A 26,192-nucleotide genomic window follows, 5' to 3' on the forward strand; every position below is an offset into this window, starting at 1 on the left:
CCCCGATCAATGTTGCTCTTTTCACCCCAAGTCAAGAAGTTAAGGTAAAAACGCCTTGGAAAAATTGATAATAGTGTAAAATAAATGATGTAATGATGGTGAAAATTGAGGAACAACGTGTACATCATGTTGCAGTGCGTATCTTATATGTGGATCAAGATGATTTAACGATCATAAGAGCTTATTTTCCGGTGCTCAAAAATTATAATATTTTCGTCACTTGAGAACCTAGTTAATTTTTCTTTATATTTCTGTAATGATAATAAGGAGATTACTTTTTTTCGGAAAAATTGATACTATAGGAACTACAAAACTGATTCTCATGAAAATTTATTTGAGAAAGTTCGTACTTTCGTGGAAAAGAGGATCGCTTACTATGGCCCGGGTGCTCATTATGCCCTTATCTACCCTACCACTACATATTGCATTACCATATTTCAAAAACCACATCAGGCTGCTATTTACACAGTTTTTTATGATGTCAAAACAATATTAGGATAATGCGTTTTCGAAAAATCATTTAGCAAGCACATTTAATGTTAACAATGTTACAACAAAATAAACAACAATTTAAATGAAATCACAGCAAATTTAAATCGGTATAAATAAACCCACATTCCCCAAATGGCTCTAACTAAAGTTACTCACTCCGATATGCGACCAAGTGAAATGTTTCTGTCCCGAACAACCCCGCCCATATATATTATATGATGATAAGCTCTGTATAGCTGTTTAGGAGGACGGAAGCTACAAATTGAATTGACATTGGCTTACTAACTGAGCCACGATATGGTTGGAAATCATTTCTCACTCATTAGGATTGAAGTTTCGGGAATCAAAAAAAGTTGTCAAAATGTTTCGGCACCGGAGCCTAGCAGTATGATCGAAATCGGCAGCTTTGGTGTAGGCATTTTAGTGGAATGATACGCAATCAAAGTGTTTCTCTCGCAAGGAAAAACCAATCACGCGACCGTGATCCGCTGATGGGGATGAATTTCGAGGATGAATCCTGCAGTTCGGATGTTTTCCACGAAACGTTGGAAAGCGTTACATCGACCGTGAGAAACGTGCTACCATCGATAAGGAGGTTTCAACATGTGAGTTCCATCAAACATCTTTCGGTAGGAATTATTCCTTTTGCTGCTATATTTTATCGTACGATACTTGCGGGGTCTTACAGAGGAAATCTTCCGAAACGATAAGAAGTTAGTCGATTGTATCGGTTTACTAATACCGAACGGAAGTAAAATGCGATAATTGGTTTTGAACTTTCTCCGAACAAACAGTTCCGCAGTTTGGAAGCCACAAGTTCAAGTTTTTTTGCATTATCTATCCGAATCACACGTTTCTATCGATAAACCCGATAAAGTAGGATCATAAACGTTGCATATAGCTTTAATCGAATTAGGAATGATAAATGTTTGCCTTCTTATCAAACACGAGACTGTCCAGACAGGCATTATTTAGGCGGATTAAATTGGATCTTCTGATTTTCGTAGAAAACAAAATAAGAACATCCATGAATTGGTTGCGTGTCTTTGATGCAGTATAAAAATCTCCGGCCAATTTAGTTATCATACTCATGTTTTATTTAGAATCAAATGTTTTTTAAAGATGAACTGAATCTAAGTATCGGTTTAAATCAGGATTTCTATCCTAAAACCATCAAATAATGTTTCAAATTTGATTTGAAAGTTTGAAAAAAATAAAATAAAAGAGCTTTCATGGGTTGTACTCTGAACCTGAAAATAAGGCTACGATAATTTTTCCACTGTTGATCCTAAATTGTCATTTGATGCTAAACATTTTGAAATTTGACGTACTAAAGTTGGTTCTCAGAACTCGTTTTCCGTGACGTGTCACTTTTATTTGGTGGATTCCGCTTATCTTTTACTTGGCTTCAAACGCTCTCTACATATATTTTTTCACTTTCTTCATAATTCAGAGCTCATAAGCCAAGGATTAAATAAAAGAATTTTAAATTGAGACATTCATATATAAAACTAATAAAAATCACTTGATAATCGATATAATAATACTCACCAATTCAACTCTTTCTTTTTATAAAAAAAAGGCTTTCACTGCAATGTTTAATACCAAAAAATGAATTTGAGCAACGTGTTGAATATAAGTATGTCACGGTTTGCAACAATAACTTTCATGGCTTCTGATAAAGTTATGAAAAGTTTTCAAAAAGAAACTTCCCCTCGGAACTAATTACAAATATTCGATTTATAACCAAGGCTTCCAGTAACATTGTATATGTTCAATATTTCAAAATTTTCAATGATAGATAAGTTTTCTTTTAAATGCGTTTTAGGAAATAGAAATAAGATGGAAGCCAAATTAGTCCTTTCCCACATCCACAAAAAAATGTTTTGCTAGGATGCAGAGCTAACCTCGGTCCTAAAGCATGAATTTATTTTCTATCATCCCTCCAAGCAAACATTTTTGTAGCTATATTCTTATGCTGTTTTGATATGATGGCATGAAAGTTGAAAAAACAGCATTTACCTACCAAAGTGGAGGCAATAGGGGAGAATGAGGATACTTGATCCCTGGGGATACTTGATTCCTTAGCTATATCTCGAAACTGGAATGTCTTACAAAGATCAAATGTTCTAGGAAAATGTGCCAAAATGAGCAAAATAATAATGCTTGTACTTTAAAAAATTTTAACAAAATAATTGTTTGAGTAATTGAACTTTGTTTGAAAAATTTCACAAAATGTAACTTGAAGATCTTTTTTCATCACTTTAAAATGTTCCTTACATGGGAAAATTATGAAAAAAATATTTGTTCCAATGTATCAATCGTTTGAGCGTAAAATGAACTTCTTAATATCATATTTTCAAAGCAATGGAAAACTCTCAACTTTTTTCAGAAAAAGTTTTCTAAAATGTCGATTATGGGTACAATTGATCCCCTAGAGTTGGGTACAATTGATCCCCCTTCCAAATGGCATATTCTTCTTCTGAATTGATCGTTATGATTGCTGATTACGAAATTACTAATATTTATCCTAAAACTAATATTTATCAAACAATTGTCTGAAGAAAAAAGCAAAAATAATTAATTTTCTCTAAATTATAAAAAATAGCGCCTTTAAGTATGCAATGTCATTAGCGTTGAGACAAAGTTATAGAATTTTCTTCTTATGTCTGCTATAAATTGTGAAATGAGAACAAACATAACCAAAATAGTCAATTAACGTTCTATCTTGGGGTTTTGTTTGATTTTCATACAAAGATTAGGGCTTCCTGAATAAAAGATCAAGTCTCCTTCAATAGGGGATCAAGTCTCCCCTAACTTCAGAAAAAAAGCAATTTTTTTACTCCCACGAAAATGCGTCTAGTTCATCAACGGGTTAAAGTATCGTTTTAATTTTTGGAGCATAGAAAATTGAAGTTACAAGCTGTCAGAAAATGTCAAAGACGGCGAGTTGCTAAATTTTCCCAAAAAGATATGGTGAAAATAAGAAAAGGGGATCAAGTATCCCCACTCTCCCATATACATACACAAATTTCATTTCTTTCTTAAGCGACGAAAGCTACACCAATTGGGCCTTATCCGACACGTTATTCGTACCTATCGGAGGAATGCAAAGAGCGCAAAATTTTGCTCTCATAGCTTTCAAATCGTTGCCAGCGGCAATATTTTCCAGTTCTCTCATTGGTCAATATTACTCAATTCCCATCTGATTTTTAGCCATCTGGATGCACTGCTGGTTGCAGAGAGAACATGACTATGATTTTCTCACTTGGAGCTCGCGCGGGAGCAAAATCATTTCAAAATTTACAAACATGGCGGACCTTCTATCATATCCGATTTAAACTAACTTCAGACGACATTTCATATGATCTTTTCACTATGCAGTTGGAATTGCGATTCGCAACACTATTGTAAACGACTTAAGTTATTATTTCTGATACGATTTCATGTTTGCTGGGCTTTCTCTTATTTTCTTCTCTATCTATTGGCTAAAGAGAGTATCCGAAAAATAAACAACACTTTGTTTTGTGAATAAGATTTGAATGCATGGATGGAAATTGATTAAATTTTCAGTTAAGCTACCTAGTAGTGTAATGTGTACGTGTAAACTGAAGTTCATTTTTTGGGCAAAGTCCCATTGGGATACCAAAAAACAAATGGAAATCAACTTTTTGACCAAAGTTCACACAGACAATCGTTCAAGAAGTCCTAAAGGATCCAATAGTTAGCTAAAGTTTTAATAATCGTTAATATGATTGATTCCATGAAGTTAAGGAAAGTGAGAATATTTTTCATGCTCAATCCGAAAATATCAATACATGAAGTGATAAAAAAGATAAATTTTTCGAACTGTTTTTTTCCAGCTGACTAATAAACAGGCCTTACTTCATTTCTACAAGCTGGAAAAGCTGCCCACCGGTATAATAAACAAAATACATTGGGAAGATATTTAGAAAAAAAAATCGTAGCGGTCACGTGGAAGGTTTCCAGCCAGAAACTTTTCGTTGACAAGTATCGCCTGTATTTCCCGAAGATAACCAAGGCTTTATAAAGCTTTTAATTGAAGTCTTAGAAAAAAATAGTTTATAATATAGCAAATCTATAAAATTGATATTCAATATTTGCGTTTCAAATACAATAGGGAAACAGCATTTTGGTGCCTTTTTTAACTGATTTTGAAAGATAAAATCCTAAACTCGAATCATTTGTCAGATCTTGTCTATCACCTCAGGTTTTGGTTAGGTGGCGATTGAAAAAATCGAACAAATAATATTTAAGCTAAATCAATCAATTATTGCTTGCTCAATATTGAAATAGTATTCTAGATTTGAATTTCTCCTCAATTTCTTTTAATCTTCGTCCTTGATTCTTTGCAAAACCTCCTGATTGGATAAATATTGGTTTTTATCAAATGTAAAAAAATATTATAGAGCATTTTGTAAATGTATTGCAGTCCTTTATTTGAATTTTCAGAAAAAAATTATAATTATATCATTCAATTAAGGTTCCACTTTTTAGTAACTTTAATCATCAAGTATGTATATTGATTTCTACTAATCTTTGAATTTTACATTCAGATTTTCTTATTCAATTTTTAATTTTGGACTATAATGGTTTCAGGATTTTAATCATTAAATTTTCCAATTATTCTTTCATTTTCGTTTATTACCATTTTCAAGTCGCTCGTCAAATCAAGTTCTAGACCCAGCTAACATGAAATCGTATTAAAGATCGGTCTATCCCTTTCTTACTTTGACCGGTTCGTAAAAAGAAAATCTCACCTGTAGAGCTACAGCATATAAACTTATGAGTTGGTATTGTGGTAAGTAGAGCTGTACCGAATATTCGGTCGGCCGAATATTCAGCGCCGAATACCGCCAAAAAACCGTTAAGCCGAATATTCGGCTCACCGAATAGTTGAGCTAGGTACTCGGCCGAATAGGCCGAATAGGCCGAATATTTATTTTTTATTAATTTAAACAAGAAGAGATTTGTCAGTTTTTTCAACTGATGTTGGATAATTTATAAAATATCCAAAAGAAATGTTGGCAAAGCTTCAAAATCATCAAAAACTTATGATTTCAGTAAAACATTTTGGATGTATACATATATTTTTCACTGTAGATAGCTTTATACTTCGATTATCGTTTAATGTACCCGACCTTGGCACCTAAGGCATGGTTTACCCTTTTTTTCGACATTCCTACCTTCCTGTTGAGTGCACCATATAACATCCTTTGAAGAATTTACTTGCTAACTTGCTTAGAGTTCAACGAAAATATGTTTTCTCTATGGAACTTTCATTAATGTGAGTAAAATGCATGAGTACTTTCACTGCGGTGCTCCAATTACTTGGCCGCCCTACCAATTGTTTGCCGTTTCTATAATCCGATTCTTGGCCACCAGCAATGTGCAATAGATCTTTACCAACAATGCTCAATTGACAGTTAACAGAATCGTTGGCTATTCTGAATATAAGGCGACTGGCAGAATGACGTCAGCTGAGCGTAAAGTTCTATGCGACGATGGAACACCGGGCGCCACTCATACAACAAAAAGGCTTTTGAAAACATTGATGAAATTTGGTTGAAAGGGAAGCACAAAATAAGCTTTCATTTCAAAAAGTCAGAAGTTCAGAAATTTCGCAATGCGATGGCGACACATAGGGTTATTTTCACTTCCAAACAACTGTCTTCATATTGTGGAGTTTGGCTCCATAAAGTAAGAAATTTAAAAATTGCTTGAATGGTATTTTAAAATTTTGCCCTTTTGAATTTGTTAGCTGAGATTATGAGCTTCTAGCAAAAGCCATCTCAAATGCCCGGGGCGTTGCACAGTGGTTTGACACGCCAAATAGATGTTGGAATGTTAACCTTGCTAAAACATTTTTTTTAATTCGACTCACATCAAATATTTTAAGGAGTAATTGGAAAGCAAACGATATTTTCCTGAACTTCCAACTTCTGTTTCCATGAAAAAAATAGAACAAAAATCCAAAAAATTAAATCTGAGTAGGTATATGGTTCCCAAGCAATAGAAAACGATTCCAAAACTCAATTAATTATGTATTTTATATACTAAAGTCATAAATTGCCTTCGATCTAACAATTTTTAGATAAGAAAAACATCTTAAGTCTTGTCAGATGCTTAATTTAATTTAGTTTTTTTTTAATATTTCGAACCACTGTGTTCTGTAGGAGACCACGTGGCTTTTGCTCGGCAGACTGCAATGCAAATGCTGTTCGCACGCATACCAATGTACCTTCGATTCATGGTTCCCAAATAGCGATTTTTGCATTTTCAATGCTCGGATATGACTTTTAGTTAGTCGAATCACTTATGTTCTCCAACTTATTTCGAAGCTAAAGTTGATAGCAACGGTCTTATCATACAACCCAATAAGTATGAAGACATTTGTGCGTAGTTTTAAATGAAGTTTTAGGGAAAACATCAGCCCAAAAATACCTCTTTAATGAACATGTATTTTTTCCAGCTTCCAACACTGGTAGTGTATTGCGATTGAAGTTGCATGCCAAGAAAAGGAACAAAATTAGTTTTAAATTTTTATTCAAAACCTAAATAAATATTCACTCTTTAGTCTTTCTAGTATTTTTTTATTTTTTGCCGAGTTTAACTGTAAGCATGAGTATTTATTGCAAATTTTTCAAATGAATGTCCGTGTTTGAAATCGCATGTGAATTTAACAGTTGCACTAGAAAGGTGAGTTCATCTGATTTTCATACGGTGATTTCCAACATAATTTCCTCGGATGCAGATCGAAAAAAAATTAACTTCTTTATTAAAGTACAAACAATAAAAAAAATTCGGTATGCACAGATGTGAAACAAATTATTCTCTTCGCAATGAAAATAAATTCAAATTTTTTTAAGCTCAATTTGGACCTGAAAAACATGAAAAGACATGTTGGCATGCCAAGAAAAGGACCATGCCAAAATAGGGCTCACTTACCCTATTACTAATTTTCTAGATTTATCCAGGCATGCCCATAAACAAAATAAGGAATTCGAAAAAAATTAAGTCTGACTGGGATGGCCACATATTTTTAAAACTTTCCCGATTTTACCCGGGTTTATTCAGATTTTTTGCTAAATCAAATAGAAATATTTCAAATGTCTTTTTGAAATTTTTTAAATTTTGTGTTACAAAACCGATTTTTTAAAGTAATTTTTTTCGTTGGATACGATTTGAACACTACTGTTGTAATTCTATAAAAAATTTCAAGTAATATTTTTTTTTTTGCTCTTGTATGTTTGAGAATAAGAACTAGTTTTTGTTCAAATTTTGTCTTTTTTTACAAGTTTTTCAAAAAATCGTTCAGATTCGACCGTGTGGATACATGTCGTAGAAAGTATTGTATGCTTTATGGTAAAGATCATCGTACTTTTTGACAACTAATTTGATGACATTTAGCAAAAATTAGACATTCATCTAATACGATATAAAAAAAAGCAATTCCAAAAAGCTTGGCACCAATTTTGACATGTTTTATCCTAGATTTAACTGGAATCCAATCACTCTTTTGATAAACGTCCTAGAACCGACAAGTCATTTAATGTCCTTCCGCTAATGGTGACATTTTGAAAATCAAAGAGACCTCTACTTAAAAAAGATCTGAAATTTCTGGTTGGAAATAATTGACTTAAAAACATGAGGGGCATAAAGGAGGTAGAATTAGAAGATTTCTACTAGAAATAGAAGAAGAAATAGAAGTATTTCTATTGAAAACTCAACAGGATATTCGACCGAATATTCGTTTGGCCGAATAGTTGGAAAGGTCAATATTCGGTATTCGGCCGTTCGCCTATTCGGTACATCTCTAGTGGTAAGATATCGGATAGCAAACTTGGAGGACTGGAATTCAAATCTCGATTGAGGATTTTTTTTTCGTTTGGCTCAAATAATAAAATACCCGGATTTTGCCCGAATTTATTCACTTTATTTGGCAAATCAAATAAAAAAACAAATTGTGTTGTAAATTTTTTTAATTTATGTCCCAAAACGAAATTATTCGACCCAAAAAGAAAAATTAAAATAATAATGAAAGATTTTTTTTTTAAATAAAATAAAAAAATTGCACTAATGATGAAATTAGGCCCAGGATCAAATCAAATGAAACACTATAAAAATGTTGAAAACAAAATTGATGACTTCATTTTCTTGTTCATCGAAAAAATCAATACAAGACATTAGGTTCAGTTTGTGTACTGTTGACAAAAATAAACAATCTTAAATTTTCGTTTAAAAATTGTATGCAAACTAAAATTTGACCACATTTTGTTTTCATTTTATATCCAGGTGAATATGGGCTTATTTGTAAGAGGTAATTTTCTATTTGTTTCCTAGTCCCAACGAATTGTTCATGAAAGTCCTCACACTAACTTAGCTCAAAACATAAAATACTAATTTTTCAAGTAAAGTAGAACCCATCTTTTTTCATTATAGAACCCCATGAGTACTGTAACTTCAGGTAAACCTGACAAAACTTATAAAAAAAATTGATTTTTTTAAGTAAATAAACCATCCTGAATATTTGAACACTCTTAAATCGATAACTAAGTTGTCAGGATACTTTTTCTGGTCTTACTACAATCATCGATAAGAAATTCTATTAGATTTAATATTTTACATGAACAAAAATAATTGAACTCAAAGTTTATTTTTTAAATTTGTATAGATGGCTTAGTTTCTATATAGATCGATATTTCATTTTGAATTCAGATTAAAAAATCCAAAAAATGACTTTTTAACTTAATTATAAATTAATATCATGGGATAATGTATGCAACAGGAAAGAGAGGGGAATATACCCATCTTTCATCGCATTATTTTGATGTTTAAAAATGTTCTCGACCCGAGCCGAATTTCCAATACTTCGAACTGACCTGGTGTGGGTTATTCACCGTCACTTTGATCCACGGCGTTTTTGTATCAAATTTTATTGACTATGTTGCTCAAATGCAACATAGTTCAAGTTCAAGGAACAATCCTTAGCCTTAAAGATTGTTCCGGAAAATTAGGGGTGCTTATTATATACCGCATTTTCTACAAGTTCCCGACAAGAAGAGAAAACAGCACTGAAACAACGAGACTTCCCGCGGTGCTCCCTAATGGAGTGTCCATGTACGGGGCCAGTCGGAGCTTTTAGCCCCATTCCAGATTTCTTCTTAACCACACACTCGGTATAGTCGGTGGTCATTACAAGGTTCAACCAACTGGTGCTTGTCCTAGTCCTTTCTATCCGGAAGCCCGGTGCGTTCGTCGATGGCTGAGTTAGTTAGTCAGTCTTGGGTAGCGATTGATTCGGGTATGACTAGTTGCAGCGGTAGCAATTCGGTAGTGGAATCTCTAGTTCAGCGGGTTATCCATAGGAATTTGGTGTTCGTTGATCCGCAGATCTTTGGCCAAGAGTTGGAGGTTGTTAAGGATCCGCGTAGTTACAGTGTTAATCGCGGTTTTTATCAGCATGGCATGTACGATCGAAGTTACGGGAGATATTGTGTGGAGAATCCCTTGGAGGAGTACGATGAGCAGCAGTATTACCGGAATTATAACTATCAGTGTCCGGTGCATGCCCGGTATCTGCCGCAGATTCCGCTGAAGAAATACTACACCAACGAGGGAGAATACATCTATCGAGTTCTGTAACAAATTCATTAAACTCTGTGCTACTGGAAAAATCTGAAACCTGCTCTGGTTACCATATTTGGAGTTGCTCTCTAAATCTATTTTTATCTATTTTAGGTTTTATTTTATTTTATCAATTATCTGGATAAACTCAATATTGAAACATAAAAATTATTGGATTTGAATTAAATTTGAGCAAATTTCGTATTTTTCCATACAAAATTTCAAATCAAACCCGAGTTTCTTAATTTCATTACAAAAATCTGCAAAAATCATGTCGTTCCTTTTGATTAAAAAAAGAATACTTTTTAAACCGGTTTTTGGAATTCAAAAAATGTTGCAAAATGACACACCCTCATATATGTACATGGAAATAAGACTGGTCAAATTTGTACCAAAAAAAATTCAAACGGCTTTGGATCCAATAACAATTGTACAAAGTAAGGTGGCTCTAGGATTTGACATGGGCTGGAGCAGAAACTTCAGAGTTTGTATGGGAATAAGTATAGAAAAAGTGATTTTTTTTGTTCAAAAAATCGCGCAGTTTTTTCATCGGATAAAATTCGATAGCTCAAAGCTGCATCGTGTAGCTGAAGATTTACAGAACAATTCAGAGGTGCCGTTTAAATTGATGATCGTTGAGTTTTTTTTGTCGATATTTATTTTAAAGTTTTGACAATTTTTTTTTCCTGTAAATCTTCAACTCCACAATAAAGCTTGAAGATATTGGTTTAAGAAAATGGTGAGTTTGCACGATTTTTTTAACAAAAATAACCACAGTTTCAATACTAATTGCCATTCAAACTTTGAATTTTTTGCTACAGCAAATGTCAAATCCTTGAGCCTACAGATTTTGCACAGTTGAAATTGGGCCCAAAAGGAACCCAAAACCTATTGATACTTTTTTTATACAATTTTGGTCAGTCTAATGTGCATTTAGGCTTAACTGCTTCAGATCTCAAGTAAAATAATTCGAGAGACATTACTGAATATACTAGTAGTAAAGAAGAATAAAGTAGAGTAGTAAAACAAATTGAAGAATAAGGTTGCAAATTGAATTCTCTTCAAAATACACCAAGGTTTTTTTACACTGATATACGTACCATGTAAAAAACCGTGCAAAAAAAACGTGTAAAAACCGTGCTAATTGCGGAAATCCGTGTAAAAAAACTTTTAAATTTCTGCAGCTCTGAAACTTGAAACAATAAGACATGTTACATGACAATTAAGACCTGAGACCTAAGACTTGAGACCTTAGACTTGAGACCTGAGACTTGAGACCTGAGACTTGAGACCTTAGACTTGAGACCTGAGACTTGAGACTTTCGACTTGAGACATGAGACCAGAGATCTGAAACCTGCGAACTGGTACTGGTGCGACTTGAGATCTGACAATTGAGAGATGAGATGTGAGAACAGATACCTGAGACCTGAGACTTTCGACATGATACCTGAGACCTGACAATCGAGACTTGAGACTTGACACCTGAGACCTGAGACCTGAGACCTGAGACCTGCGACCTGATACATGAGACCTGAGACATGAGACATGGGACATAAGACCTGAGACCTGAAACGTAAAACATGAGACATGAGAAATTGGGCCTGAGACCTGAGACATGAGACATGAGACATGAGACATGAGACATGAGACCTGAGACATGACACATGACACATGAGACATGAAACATGAGACATTAGACCTGAGACATGAAACATGAGACCTGAGACCTGATACCTGAGACCTGAGACCTGATACCTGATACCTGAGACCTGAGACCTGAGACCTGAGACATGAGACATGAGACAGGTCTCAAGTGTCAGGTCTCAGGTTTCTTGTCTCAGGTCTCAGGTCGCATGTCTTTTGTCTCAGATCTCAAGTCTCATGCCTTTTGTCTTATGATCTCTGGTCTCGGGTCTCAGGTTTCATGCCTTAGGTCTCGAATCTCATGGCTCTTGTCTAAGGTCTCAGGTCTAAAGTCTCATATCTCAGGTCTCATGTTTTATGGTTCTTGTCTCATGCCTCAGGTCTCATGTCTTATGTTTCATGGCTCATAATCAGGTCTCAAGTCTCATATCTCTAGTCTCAGGTCTCAAGTGTCAGGTCTCAGTTCTTAGGTCTCATTTATTACGTTCTTAGTCTCAGAGCTAAGATTTTCCTAACTTCAAAAAGATTGTGTTTTCCTTTAAAAAGGACTTATTTTCTAAAAAAAAACGTGTTCATTATCTAAATCTGTGTAAAAAAAACACCGTGTTAATTCCAGAAAACCGTCTAAAAAAGCCGTATTAAAGAACTGTGTAAAAAACCGCGTAAAATAAACCTTGGTGTAAATATATTAACAACAACGTCTACTTGTTCAATATGAATTCACGATAATATTGATAATTTATGACATCTGAACATAAATTTTTTGTTCTAATTGAAGAAACGAGATTGAAAATCAAAGAATTACACATAATTTGAAATGCGTTATTTATTTATTTTTTTGAAAAACTAAAAGTAAAGTAATGCTTGCTTTTTAAATACCCCACCTTCTGAAGAGTCAAAACAGCATTAAGATCATACATACATATATCTCGATTAAATTTTTTCAAAAATTAAAGGTGTGGCGCGAATTCACAGCTTGGAAAGTGTAATACTGTAAGCCACCATATCATTTGATTCTTAATTTCCATAACGAAGTTGATCAGCACTCAAGAAATGCAGAATGTTGATGACAGGATTGCCGAAATTTATGTTTGTAAAACGCCTATATCCTAAAATAACCCGTAATACAGGAAAAAAAATTATTTTTTAACTAAAACCACGAATCTAAGCCCTCATCAACACCATAAGAGGGTAGATTTCAAATCAGATTTGATAAAGTTTTTCTTACGAATGGACTGATACCATAATATGGCAATCTTAATTTTTGTTTTGATCCATAAAATTTTAAAAGACATAGATTTTTATTTAACTACCGTTTTTCCGTTTGAGAGTTATCAGTTTCAAACATTTTCAATATAATTACACTAGAATATTGCCAGGGAATTTAAATTTCGCCTAACAAGACTTAAATCCTTTTCATAATTCCGTTAAGTTTACCGTATTTTTGCAGAATTGGGAAACTACTGTAACTTTTTTATTAGAAGACAAAATTATAAGCGGTCCTTTTAAAAGTTGTTCATTGAATAAAAAATCTGTTTTCAAAACCTTTTAAATGGTCTACAGTTTGCCAAGAAAGTGCACAAATTTATTTAATGAATTTTAACCTATCTTCAAGAGTTATCTGGAAAACAAGAGCTACCAGATAAAAAACTAATTGCATTGGATTAAAATTAGTAAAAAATTTCTCTTTAAGTCTTTGCACCTCGGAAAAATGTAAATTTGGTTGCTTTGTGTTCTCCGTACTTTCCTTCAAATAATCGGCCGTTTTTCGTATTATTTTTGGTAATTTCATTCTATTGGTTTTTTAAGTGGTCTCCAAAGTTGTGAGCTTTGGAACGGACTTTACTTTTTATTTTAGGGAGTTTTGAGAGCCTCAGGAAAACAGCCTCATATCATACTTTTAAAATCTTCGAACCACATTCACATCATAATCAAAATTAAATTTTAAAATTCTGTTTCAAAAGTAGAGAGGCGAATCTACCAAGCAAGCCTCTCTAATAAAATAAATTAAATTAAAATTCAAAAATATCGAATATTCAACAAAATTTCACAACATTTGCTTATTAGCTTAGCTTAGCTTAGCTTGTTTGACTACTCATATCCACCTTAAATCATTGAACTCGAAATGCTATTTGTTTCAGGGGATGATAATGCTATTTAATAACGTACTTCAAAAGAAATGATGATTTTTGTTATTTTTTATCAATTCGTGCGCATTTCAAATTCCATGATCGCTGGCGTGGCTAAGCAGAACAAGTTCCACGTCGCCAATGGTTGCTACTCCGTGATTAATCGAGGCCATCAATTTTGCACAAAGTCCAAAAGAATGGTGCTTGGGATTAGCAGTTCATTCTCAATGTACAAAACTCATGCTCTCCGTTTTTTGAAATGATTAATAACGGCGCCGGCCACGTCCTAGTAGTCAATGGGGAAAAGGAAGGAATGTAAGTTTGATACTCTTTAGGTTCAACTAGCAACTTCATGCTCCTGCATACTCCAAAAATAATTTTGAAACAGTCAGAACCAGAAATAAGTAAGTATCACCAACTATGGAAACCGTCTGTACGTCTGCGAATCTATATTCAAGTATCAAAGGAAGGGGTGTGTGTGATAGAAAAAGGTAAAGATCAGGATCCATTTTGGTCAATGGTGCGATCGTATTTTCCTACACCTTCTATGCTCCTAGACATTTCATAAGGAAACTCCTACTTCTACGAGGCATTCGATAAACGTTGAATAAATATATTTTGAGTTAAGTATTGAAAGAAAATTATTACCATCCACAATTCATCCCTACCAAACTAGCTTTTTTCCCTAACAGTGGTCCCTGTTTAATCAAAGAATTATCAAAAGGCTTTTATGGTTGAAAAAAAATCCTTTTTTTTTTTAATTGAATGTATTTTCATAATATGCCGACAAAAACTTCTCAAACTATTTTTCGTGATTAATACCATTTTGAAAATTCTTCAATTCTTTCTTCTCCTTGCCTCTTTTTGAGCTTCATTGCATGTACAAAGTAATGTTCAAATTTTTGCTACTTTTGAAAAGATCTGATATTTTTTTCGATTTACCAATTCGAGGAACTACTAATCAATCAGAACATTTTATTATTTTTAAATACTGGATTTCTCCTATTAAAAACTGTTAATATAACTCAAACTCCGGAATCAATTACTAAGTTTTCATGTTGGTAATTCATTATAAATTTCACATAACGTTCTGAAAATTAATTTTTAAGTATTGCCATTATTTTTATTTCAGTGTTATGAGTTTTCAAACAATTGATTATCAACATCGAAATGTTTCGAACAAATAATCCTTCAAAGTACTTCATACATAAATCAATTTTGTAAGCCATTTTCTTTACTTGGATTTATTGAAATCCGTATAAGCAACAAAAAATCTTGCACCATTACAGTATTGAACATTTGGGTCGATTAAAGTTTCAATTTATAACAGTCAAATTAAAAAAAAATTAACTTACTCCACAACATCTGATAACTTATAAAACAAAATGAACTCTTTTAGCAATATGAAAAAGTTTAATTGTAAGGAACTCTGATGTACGATTGCTAGAGAAATGAGGTCGTTCATCTTGCATCTGATTGTTAACGCTCAATAAGGTTAAGGTAATCTTGATTAACCTTTTAATGCATAATGTTGTTTTAAAACAATAGTGAAAAAAGTCAACTTTTATGCAAACCTTCTCAAATAACTCACACGTGATTGGCAAATCAATATTTACAACATTCTGTGCTGATTTCCTGTAATCTTTAGCACAACTTTAGTGAAGGAATGTTCCGTGAATATTAATGCATTTTAGAGATAAATTGAATTTAGTTAGTGTTGTTTTAAAACAACACTATGCGTTAAAGGGTTAAGTAACATAAAATTTGTTACCTTTAAACAAAGAACAACTCAAAGTAAAAAGAAATTAAATGATCAAATAAATAATTTGTTTGGCATTATCGGTATCACAATGAAATTTTTGTCGGAAAATCAAATTGTTACTGAGCAAGTTTACCTTCAATTTAACTGTAACTAGTATCATTAACAGAGTAATTATCCGGAAATATAGAAATACCACTTATCTTAAACATCCCGCCGGTCGCAAAAAATAGGATCCAGGGACAGTCCGGAGGGCGTAGAACCAGTCCCTTTCAGGCACAGTTCCAGCAAAGAGTATTCCAAGAAATCTTCGCCGAATCCGAATCAGGAAGCCAACAAGTAAAAGAAACCTGTAATCCTCAAAGAAAACACTCAACACTAATTCAAAACTGCACTTGTAGATTTAAAAAAATCAAAAAAACTCCAAAATTTCACAACATTTGCTTATTATTCAAAAACTTGAAACTCTGGTACGTTATTATTTAAAATTTGTTGTTTTGCTTAAGTCACTTCAATAATTATGAAAATTAAATCAAACTTAAATAGCTTGGTATTGGCAACGTACTTTGAGGAAAATTTAAAGAATTTATCTAATGTTTATGGATCACTTACACATTTCAAATCAAAATTTGATATTATGAAACAATCCACTTTTTTTCTGTGTGCAAACAAGGGTGAATTTTGATATTCTACTCGAAAAGAGTTCAGGAGATCCATACAATTTTTCAACAATACCACTTCACAGGGGTGATAACTGTCCAAATGTCATTTGACATTTTTCTGAAGCCTAGAGCGACATTCATCAGTACGAAAACGACTGTCGCAGTCATGTCCTTTTTGGATTTTGTGAATGTCATCGCTAAGAAATTCCTTCGAAAAAATGTCAAATAACATTTGGGATGAATGTCACAACTTGCATCGAGATTGTGATAGTCATGGAAAAAAAATGTTACGCTAAGCTGATGACAGTCGGTCGTTGCTTCGATGACATTCATATTGGCAAATGTTATGGCGACATTTAACATTTTGAATGTCACAGAATATAATCGTGACATTCATAGGAATCTTGATGAAATGTCATTAAAATGAATGTCGAGACAGTCAAAATGATTCCTTGCTGACTTAGCCTGTGGGCTGGACAATCTGGCCGGTTCCGAAATTCGGAAAATCAAAATGATCAGATTTTAACTTGCGACATTAGAAAGCTCCTGTACATGATGGGAATTGATAGGAAAAGTGGTTCGGGGCCATCTGGTCCTGGCCACGGCCAATCTGGCCGGTTCCGGAATCCGAAAAATTTTCCTATCCATTTGCATCATGTACAGGTCTAGAGTTTTCTATTGAATCCTTCGCATACAGGCTTGAGAATGTCATTGAAATAAAATTCAAACTCGTAACAGTCGCATGACATTTCTCATAACATTTCTCAGAGACTTCAATGACATTGACAGTCATCCAAAAATTGTTACGCAAATGAAAAAAATGTCATTGAGTTTTGTCATGACATTCGCCAACCAAAACGTCATGTCATTTTTCTCTTCAATAACATTTCCGCCTAGCTAATGTCATTGGTTCGGTTTGTTCTACGAATGTCGCGATGAAATGCATGGTGTGAATGTCAATAAAAAAAATGTCAAAATGTCCCTTTTTCGACTGTTATGAAGTTCATTGATATTCAAAACGTGTACATATATTGATTAGTTGCCGTGTCTTAGGGAAGATTAAACGCTAAATTAAAACAAATTAGTGATGATTAACGGCACAAGTACCTCGATTATTAAGTTAGGCTAGGTATAAGGTTTCAGCATTTTAAACTAGTTATCAAAATTGAGTGGTAATTTTTTTTTTTGTTAAATGATATTTTTGACTACAATGTTATTTGTTGTACTGTATGTTAAACTTTTTACCGTTCCAACATGGCGTACAAAAACGGTTAAAATAGCACAGCAACTGTTTATTCTTCAGTTTCAATTTTCAAAAAACAATATTTAGGTATGATCATATTGAAAATCATGTTAAGAAGCATAAATTATTTGCAAATTTTCGAAATACTGACTGCTGACTTCGATTTTTCATTCCACGGTCAGGAATCATACGGATCCCCAGAAAACCCCTACAAAAGTACACCTTCGTGTACTACTCATTTTAAGAAATACGATGATTGATATTAGTTTTTGAAAATTTGTAACACCTTGTTCAAGTTTTCAAAAAACTCACGGGCTCACAGCCACACTGACTCTGTAGAATGATAATTTCACTTAGTTGTCGGCTGGGTGGGTGCTGCAGTTTCTGCTTGCGCGTTTTCACATTTTTCCTAGCTAATAAACAATACATGTTACCAAATATAAGAAATACACATTATATACCATTATATAAATTCGTCGGTTTATGAAGATTACAGTATAATTTTAATACTTGGCCCCGAACCACTTTCTTATTAATTCCCATCATGTACTGGCCAAGAGCTTTCTAATGATGTGTCGCAAGTTAAAATCTGATCATTTTGATTTCCGGATTTCCGTACCGGAAAGATTGGCCGTGGCCAATGAATGTCATGACTGTCAAAACCATGACATTTTTAAAATTTTTCCATGACAGTCACGGAATCCAAAATTCAAAAATATCATTCCGACAGTCAGAGGACCAACAGAATCTTTGACTGTCACAAGTCAAAAATGTTATCGAGAGAAAAATTCGATGACATTTTTCTGAACGACTGTCATTGCAAAACTGAATGACATTTTCTCTAGTCGTTTAACATTTTTTTGAATGACCGTCAATGTCATTGCGACATTTTCGAATGTCATTGGAAAATGTTATGCGACTGTCACGATCGCGACTGTCTTTTGGATGACATTCTCATCCCTGCCACTCCATATAATGTTTTTTATTTTAATTCGAAATATCTACAATTTTTTTCAGGGAGACCGGAAAACTTGAAAACTTTGGAAATTGTGTGTTCGTATGAAAAGTGTTCTGAAGGTTAACTTTACGAGCTTATGTTGGATAGGGAGGACCAACATGAAAAATGTTTTATGAGTTTATTGTAACTAAACAATGGGATCTAAAGGTCCTATTCTAGAGCTTTCTTAAAGATAATAAATTTTCCATAAGAAAAGTATGATCACAATGGGGGTTCTAAGTCGTTCCAGCACATCTCGTCCAAGAGTGAAATTTTGAGTACGGATGAGAGTTCATTAAAGCTTGTGAATAACCTTTTATGGAAGCTCGGATAAATAAACTTGAGAGTTCTGTTTCATGAAAAGGAGCTCAGTTTCTGATAGGATTTATTTAAAATTAAAAAAAAGAAAATAAAATACAAGTATCCTTAAAAGCTTACTAGTTATGCGAAAACAAAATGTCAGCTTGTTAACTATTATGACCTTTGAATACGGAACATTTAGCAAATTCGTATGTTCATTAATATGTTAAATCAGGATAGCAGGAATTTGCGTATACAATTTGATAATATTTGTAAATTTTTCAACAAACGGATTGATGCGATGGTAGGTCCAACAAAAGAAGATTTTAATTCTAATTGAATGCTTTGAGTTCCACTACAACAACAATTTTTCTAGATGAATAGAGTAAAATTCAGAGGTTCGACTGGGAATGTATATCAGAACAATGGCTTGAGCTCGACATGTTATTGTAAATTCCAAGAGAAATACTGACACTGTTTGACAAATTTAAAGGTCCCAGATGTGAAGGCATGTCTGCTGAACATAAATTAAGAAATGAAAGTTTAAGTTGTTGATAGACATAATTGCGATGTGATCTGGTTTGAAGCTTCGAATTTGTAGACATAACGAAACGTTCCATTGAATATCGGAAACTTTGCAATCAAGGTATAAAGCTGTTTTTTTTTGTGGGACGTATAATCAAATGTCGAACTTTTCAAAGTTATTTGAAAAATAGAATCAATGGAGTTTACTTTCAGGACATCATGTATTAGAGAGAAGTTAATGTAGATAAAGGTTGCAAGTATTTTTTTTTTTTTTTTGTTAATTTAATTAATTCTAGTATTAAGAGGGTATAAATTATCAAAAGCATTGAGTTTTGCATATGCTTTTTTTTCGTCTCCTTTTTGCAGGGGGGAGATGTGTAGCCAGGGATTACTGTGTCGTTCTCCCGGAGTGTTCATCAAGTCTCTCGACCATTAGATCTTAACAGTAGTATATCGTATCCCTCTCACATTCTACCTCACTGTACGCACACAGCTGGAATGTGTTCTCAGTTAAATAGCAAACGATCTCTTTTGAGGCAGGACGCACGTCTCCCTTTCAGCCGATAACTTGCGAATGCACAGAAATGGGCGGTGATTTGACATTTATGGAATTAATAATGATGTTTTAAGATCATTTGGAAAAAAAATCAATGACGACGTAATATGTGAAAACTGGTTTTATTTCTTACAATATCATCATCAGTAAAATATTAACATGTGTCACAATAAAAAACACAGTTGATTAACAGGAAAAAGGCAAATTTATGCTAGATGCTGTTTTCTTGTTAATCAACTAGGTTTTTTATTGTAACACATGTTTATATTTTACAAATAATGATATTGTAAGTAATAGAACCAGTATTCACATATTGCATCGGAAATATGAGATTTTTCTGTGTTTCCACTCACGTACATGCATATGGAGCTGACAAAAAAATATTTCAGATTAAAGATAGTTAACTTCTCTGAATGGTTTAAGGAGGCATTATATTACATTCCTTATTGAAACCTGATGTCTTGTCATAATTTGAAATAATGAAATGATAAAATAAAAATATCTCTGGTTGAGATGCTGTGTACTGTTTGTCTAAACTTGTGCTTCAAGATAAACCAATATTCAAATTAAATTCGACGTAACGAAAAACCATATTGAAGGAAAGTCTATGTTAGCTTCTGTCATATAAAATTTACCAAAAATGGTAAAACAGTCGGTGTGTATGGATGGATTTTAACGGCAAATGTTATTCATTTTGACAAAGTAAAAATAAAACGATAAGATATTTTTTTCTAGTTGAATCATTTAAATATTCTGGAATAAATAGTCATCCGAAAATTGTTATAAACACTTGGGCTTCAACATATGAAAAACCTTCTTTCAAACGCCCCACTTACAGTTTCGATTTTTCACCCTAACAGCTTGGCGAAAAGGGTAGCGGATTCCGAACCCGTACCGACGTCCAGGACTTCTACGTGCTGCGTAACCAGTGCCTCGAGAATGGGACGCTATTCGAGGATCCCGAGTTTCAGGCCGTTTCGTCGTCGCTTATGTTTTCTCGCCGTCCCGATCGCCACTACGAGTGGCTCCGTCCTCACGAGATCAGCGATAGTCCGGAATTCTTCGTCGAAGGATTCTCTCGGTTCGATGTTCAGCAAGGCGAACTCGGCGATTGCTGGCTATTGGCGGCTTGTGCCAACTTGACCCAGGACCAAAAGATGTTCTTGCGGGTTGTTCCGGAGGATAACAGCTTTGAGGATGAGTACGCCGGTATCTTCCACTTCCGGTTCTGGCAGTACGGTCGCTGGGTCGATGTGGTCATCGACGATCGTCTTCCGACGTATCGAGGGGAGCTGATCTACATGCGATCGTCAGAGAAGAATGAATTCTGGAGCGCCTTACTGGAAAAGGCCTACGCCAAGTTGCATGGATCTTATGAGGCTCTAAAGGGTGGTACCACCTGTGAAGCTATGGAAGATTTCACCGGTGGTGTTACGGAAATGTACGATCTGAAGGATCAGACTCCTCCGAATCTGTTCCAAATTTGCGAAAAGGGATTCCAGCGGAACTCCATGTTTGCTTGCAGTATTGAGGTATAACTTTTTCTTATTTATACACTGAACCCTTCGAAATACTAATTTCTTTTTATTTTATTTTTTAGCCCGATCCACATGTAACGGAAGCGGAAACCAGGGAAGGTCTTATTCGTGGTCACGCCTATTCCATCACCAAAATCCAGATGGTAGATATTGTGACGCCGACCACATCGGGAAAGATTCCCTTGATTCGACTCCGTAATCCTTGGGGTAACGAGGCTGAGTGGAACGGGGCTTGGAGTGATCAGTCAGCAGAATGGCGCTTCATTCCCGATGATCAAAAGGAAGAACTTGGCCTTAATTTCGACAGTGACGGAGAATTCTGGATGTCTTATCGGGACTTCACCCGTTACTTCGATCGTATCGAGATCTGTAACTTGAGCCCGGACTCGCTCAGCGAGGAACAAGCCAATCGAGGCAAGCTGCGCTGGGAAATGTCCACCTTTGAGGGTGAATGGGCCGTGGGAAGCACCGCCGGAGGTTGCCGTAACTATTTACAAACTTTCTGGCACAACCCACAGTATGTGGTCCATCTGGAAGATCCCGATGAGGATGACGATGAGGGCAAATGTACCGTCATTATTGCTCTTATGCAGAAAAACAGACGTTCCCGGAGGAACATGGGCGTTGATTGTTTGACGATCGGTTTCGCTGTTTACCGCGTAACGGAGCGGGATCTGGCTCAGAAACCGCTGAAGATGAACTTCTTCAAGTATAATGCCTCGGTAGCTCGTTCGCCCGCTTTCATTAACCTCCGGGAAGTTAGCTGTCGGTTCAAGTTGCCACCGGGTGATTATTTGATCGTCCCTTCGACGTTCGAGCCCAACGAGGAGGGAGAGTTCTTGATCCGAGTGTTCTCTGAAAGCAAAAACACCATGGAGGAAAACGATGAAGAGGTCGGCGTCGGTGACATCGATGATAGGGTGAGTTGATATTTTCTAAAATAAGTCTGAGTTTGACCAAAATAAGGGATGAACGCATTGATTATTGAAAAACGAGATTGTATCAGGATGTTACAACCTTAGATGCATTGTATTCTCTTATACAATTCCTTATGTAAAAATTTAAATCCCAATCATAGAAAAAAAAAAAATTCAACACAATGCGTTGGTCCCTTAAATTTGAATTATTCTCACATTTCTATTGGTTTTATAAGCATCAACATAAACCACCAGTTCACTTACACATTCATATATAAACTCATTTACACTAATGCGTCTATGACGTAATTGCTTCCTTTTAGCATTTTCAAAAAGGTACACGCTTCCTAATTGTATGCACTGCAAAAAATTATTTCAAAAGAGCTTTTAATTCACTAAATGAGGTTTTCAATTTTAAAAGTTAATTACCTTTTTGCGGCAAACAGATCATCCCAAAATATTACTAAATTATTTTTCCAATGAATTCTATTAATTTCTAAAAAAAGGTTTTCATTCACAGCGTGTTCAATAAGTAAACATTTTTTTACTCAAGTTTTTCGTTCGCGCCACACTTCTTTGTTGTGGACATTTTTTGCCATATACGAAGGATAACAATTTTATGTGGAGTCAAAAAAAAGGTTTCTTGTATTTGTTTAAATACTTTTGATAACATGTAGAGTGTCCTACCCGGGTTTCCCGGTCGGGAATTTCCGGGAATTATAAAAATTCGGGAATTATCCCGGGAAATGCTTAAAAAATCCCGAGAATTCCCGAAACCAATAAAAAGTGCTAAATTACTAAAAATTTGCACGATCTAAATTGGAAAAATGAATCAGATTGAGCAAGGAAAATGATAGTTCTACACCCAAAATTCAGCCTCTGTGCCAATGGCGTGTAGTCAATTTCATAGCATCATTGGTACAAGAAGATAACGCGACCGGCACTGATTCGATTTGCGCCCACCGGCATTAACCTCCCAGCGCAACCGAATTGCGTATGTCTGAATGAAACAAAATAAAAACGTTTTCGCGTCCCTCCCCATCGCAACACAAGCCGAAGAAGGATGGAAATAAATACCGGCCAACACCAGGCAGCCAGCGAACCGAGCACTGTGCGTGTGAATGTAGCAAAAGCAACAACAAAAACATCCTTCTAATTCAATCAACCGGCAAACACGGCTAAGCTGTGCGTGTGTATGTAGCAAAAGCAACAACAAAAACATTCCTTCAATTTACCGGCAAACAACACCGGCCAAACTGCCCGGCTTTAGCAGCTGTGTATATGTAGCGTGTGTATGTAATAGCAGGCAGTAAGCAAAGCACAGTTCTCATTCAATGGATTTCCCGTTCCTTCACTCCCGTTCCCTTTCCCGTTTCCATCTTAAGACAAAGGAATGCATTGAAAGGAGGCCAAACGCCGGGAAGCCGACGTTGTACGTTTTTTGTGATTGATCGGTAACAGAAAGCCTATGACAAATATACCTCGTCCTGCATGAAGCTCGAATAGTACACTGGTTAGAATGTCGGACTTGCAAGACAATACAATTGGTGATGTGAGTTCGATTCTCACTACAGCGCTGTGGTTTTAATTTTTATTTTCTAGTTTCTGGGATGAATTATCCAATAGGAAGGAAATCCCATAAAATGTTTTTCTTGTTTCGCTTGAATGTAGTGGTCATCATTTTGGTTGGAAGCCGAGTCCTTATGCCAGTTACGGTTTTTCAAACATACCGTCTTCGGCACAGTGCACATTTCAGAGCATTATCGGCACAGAGATTTGCTAAAAAGGCATTGGATTTTTGCAACCTCTTCTATGGGTGTACCTTGATGACTTAGTCTTAAAAATTATTTTTTCTTAAATCTGGTTAATACAATGAATTGGATACAAAATGTTTTTCCGATCGAAAACTTAGTGTAAGTAGGAAGTGAAGAATCTATAAAACCATACAATTTTAATGATGAAACAATACAGAAAGAATCTGAATGTTCTATTTTGCAACTTTCGTTTCTGATACTGTTGACAGTAGCATAATCATCAGCAAAGAAAAAAAATTGTGAAACATATGGATACTTATCAGAGATTTACGATATTTGATGAATAATCTGAAGTCTAGCTAACATCTTTCTTAATTATTTCAAATTTTTGCAACTAGAATAATACCAGTTTTTCGGTTGAAGTACTTAGTTTTTGGGTCTTGGGTTTGCTTATTGAATTTTGAGGCATTTAAATAGTTTGAAATGTTTTGCAATACCACTACCTAGAATTTTAAAATACAATATCGATAAGAGTTCGTACGCAGTAAATGTTGCAAGCTTCATTTTCAATTTTTTCCGCGATCCCGGGAATTCCCGGAAAAAGCATCGTCAAACTTCCTGATTCTCGGGAACGCTAAAATGGCCGGGAAATGGACACTCTAATAACATGTTCGATATAACAAATTCATCAATTAGCGTCAGATTTCGAGAGTTAAGGATGTTATATTTAACCTTCTAAAGCTGTTCGCAAAATATTCGTTCGGTAAAATTTAACTTGTAGTTTGTTGGCATTCCTCAGGTCGCAAATATTAATCGATTTTGATTTTATTCGTTTCATTGTATAGTTAGGAAAGTAATTTCAGTTTCTCAATATTTTAAAATCAAGTCGATATGTTTTAGCAAGATATCTGTAGCCAGCTTCGAATGAAAAAAGTTCAGAAACACAATTTTATTATTATTCACCATCTAGCTATAAAAACGGATTAAGGTCGGTTCCAGTACTTGTGATGTAAAAAAGCCGATTAAAAATGAACACTTAATGAAAATGAGCGATTGGACGCCACGAATAGTTTGTCTAATGAAAGTACAAATTTACTCTTAAAAAATATTTGATGTTTGTGCTACGGGTTTATCGCAACAATAAAAGTGTATTGGAACTTATTGAACACCCTGTCGATAGCGGTCTTTGCATCCATTAAAAAACATATATGTGATGAAAAACTTATCATTCCATTTTACGATAATTTTTAACCCGTTTGTTTTACCTTCATACCGCCGCAAATCTTGAGATATTTTGATATATTGCAAGCTACAGAATATATTCTAAAAGATGTGGAAGTTTGATTTGGGTAAATTTTGAAGTTCTTCTTTGGTTTAATTGAATCTATCTGTAGTAATAACTGCTTAACCAAAAATGGGTCAGATTCAAAATTTCTATTTTTTCATATTTTTCAATCTGAAAGAACCAAATTATGTAACCCTGGCTTAAGGTATTCTCACATGAATTATATATTTTTACTTTTAATTACAAAATCAAGAATCTTGAATCAAGAATGTGTAATTAGGTTTCAAACACAATTCATAAACTGAGTTTTAAGGGTCCCACATCAAATTGCAGTACTTTTCCAACGATGTAGAAAATCACTCATTGAGTATTTTTGCTTGAAAAATTGAACAAAGATAGCTGAGAGTGTGTATTAGGGTGTCCCAAAATTGCATAGTTTCTAGAAATCTGGGGGCTCACCCTCCAAATGGCAGATTAGGATGTGGAGAACAAACTTTTGTATTGGGCCGACTAAAAAAACATGTTTAGAGGTTCCTCGAACGCGATCTTTGAAAATAGTTCACTTTCAAAATATTTGAATTTAAACCAATTCTTCCTAAAATTTTTCACAAAATTAATATATTTTATATCTTTTTAATTTTGTTTGGGTTAAATACTACACGTAAATAATGTTAAATGAACCAAATTTGTATCAAAATTGAAAATAAGCAAGCTATTTTCAAGGAAAAAATTTTTTCGTCCC

The 26,192-nt window shown here is 34.5% G+C and overlaps 1 protein-coding gene across 10 annotated transcripts in view; it reads left to right on the forward strand.

Annotated features, from left to right (window-relative positions):
- The window catches only part of LOC129741971 (calpain-A-like), a 120,956-nt gene that overhangs the window by 58,582 nt on the left and 36,182 nt on the right, over positions 1-26,192 (forward strand). For 8 of the 10 annotated variants that reach the window (XM_055733804.1, XM_055733807.1, XM_055733805.1 and 5 more), the window contains 2 exons: positions 20,817-21,488; positions 21,557-22,414. In XM_055733804.1, the coding sequence (XP_055589779.1) occupies positions 20,817-21,488; positions 21,557-22,414 (1,530 nt within the window). Of the gene's footprint in view, positions 1-804; positions 1,098-20,816; positions 21,489-21,556; positions 22,415-26,192 lie in introns of those variants that run through there. The other 2 variants (XM_055733808.1, XM_055733809.1) reach the window with 2 other exon arrangements.

The sequence above is a fragment of the Uranotaenia lowii genome, chromosome 2 (genome assembly GCF_029784155.1).
Source record: "Uranotaenia lowii strain MFRU-FL chromosome 2, ASM2978415v1, whole genome shotgun sequence".
Lineage (NCBI taxonomy): Eukaryota > Metazoa > Arthropoda > Insecta > Diptera > Culicidae > Uranotaenia > Uranotaenia lowii.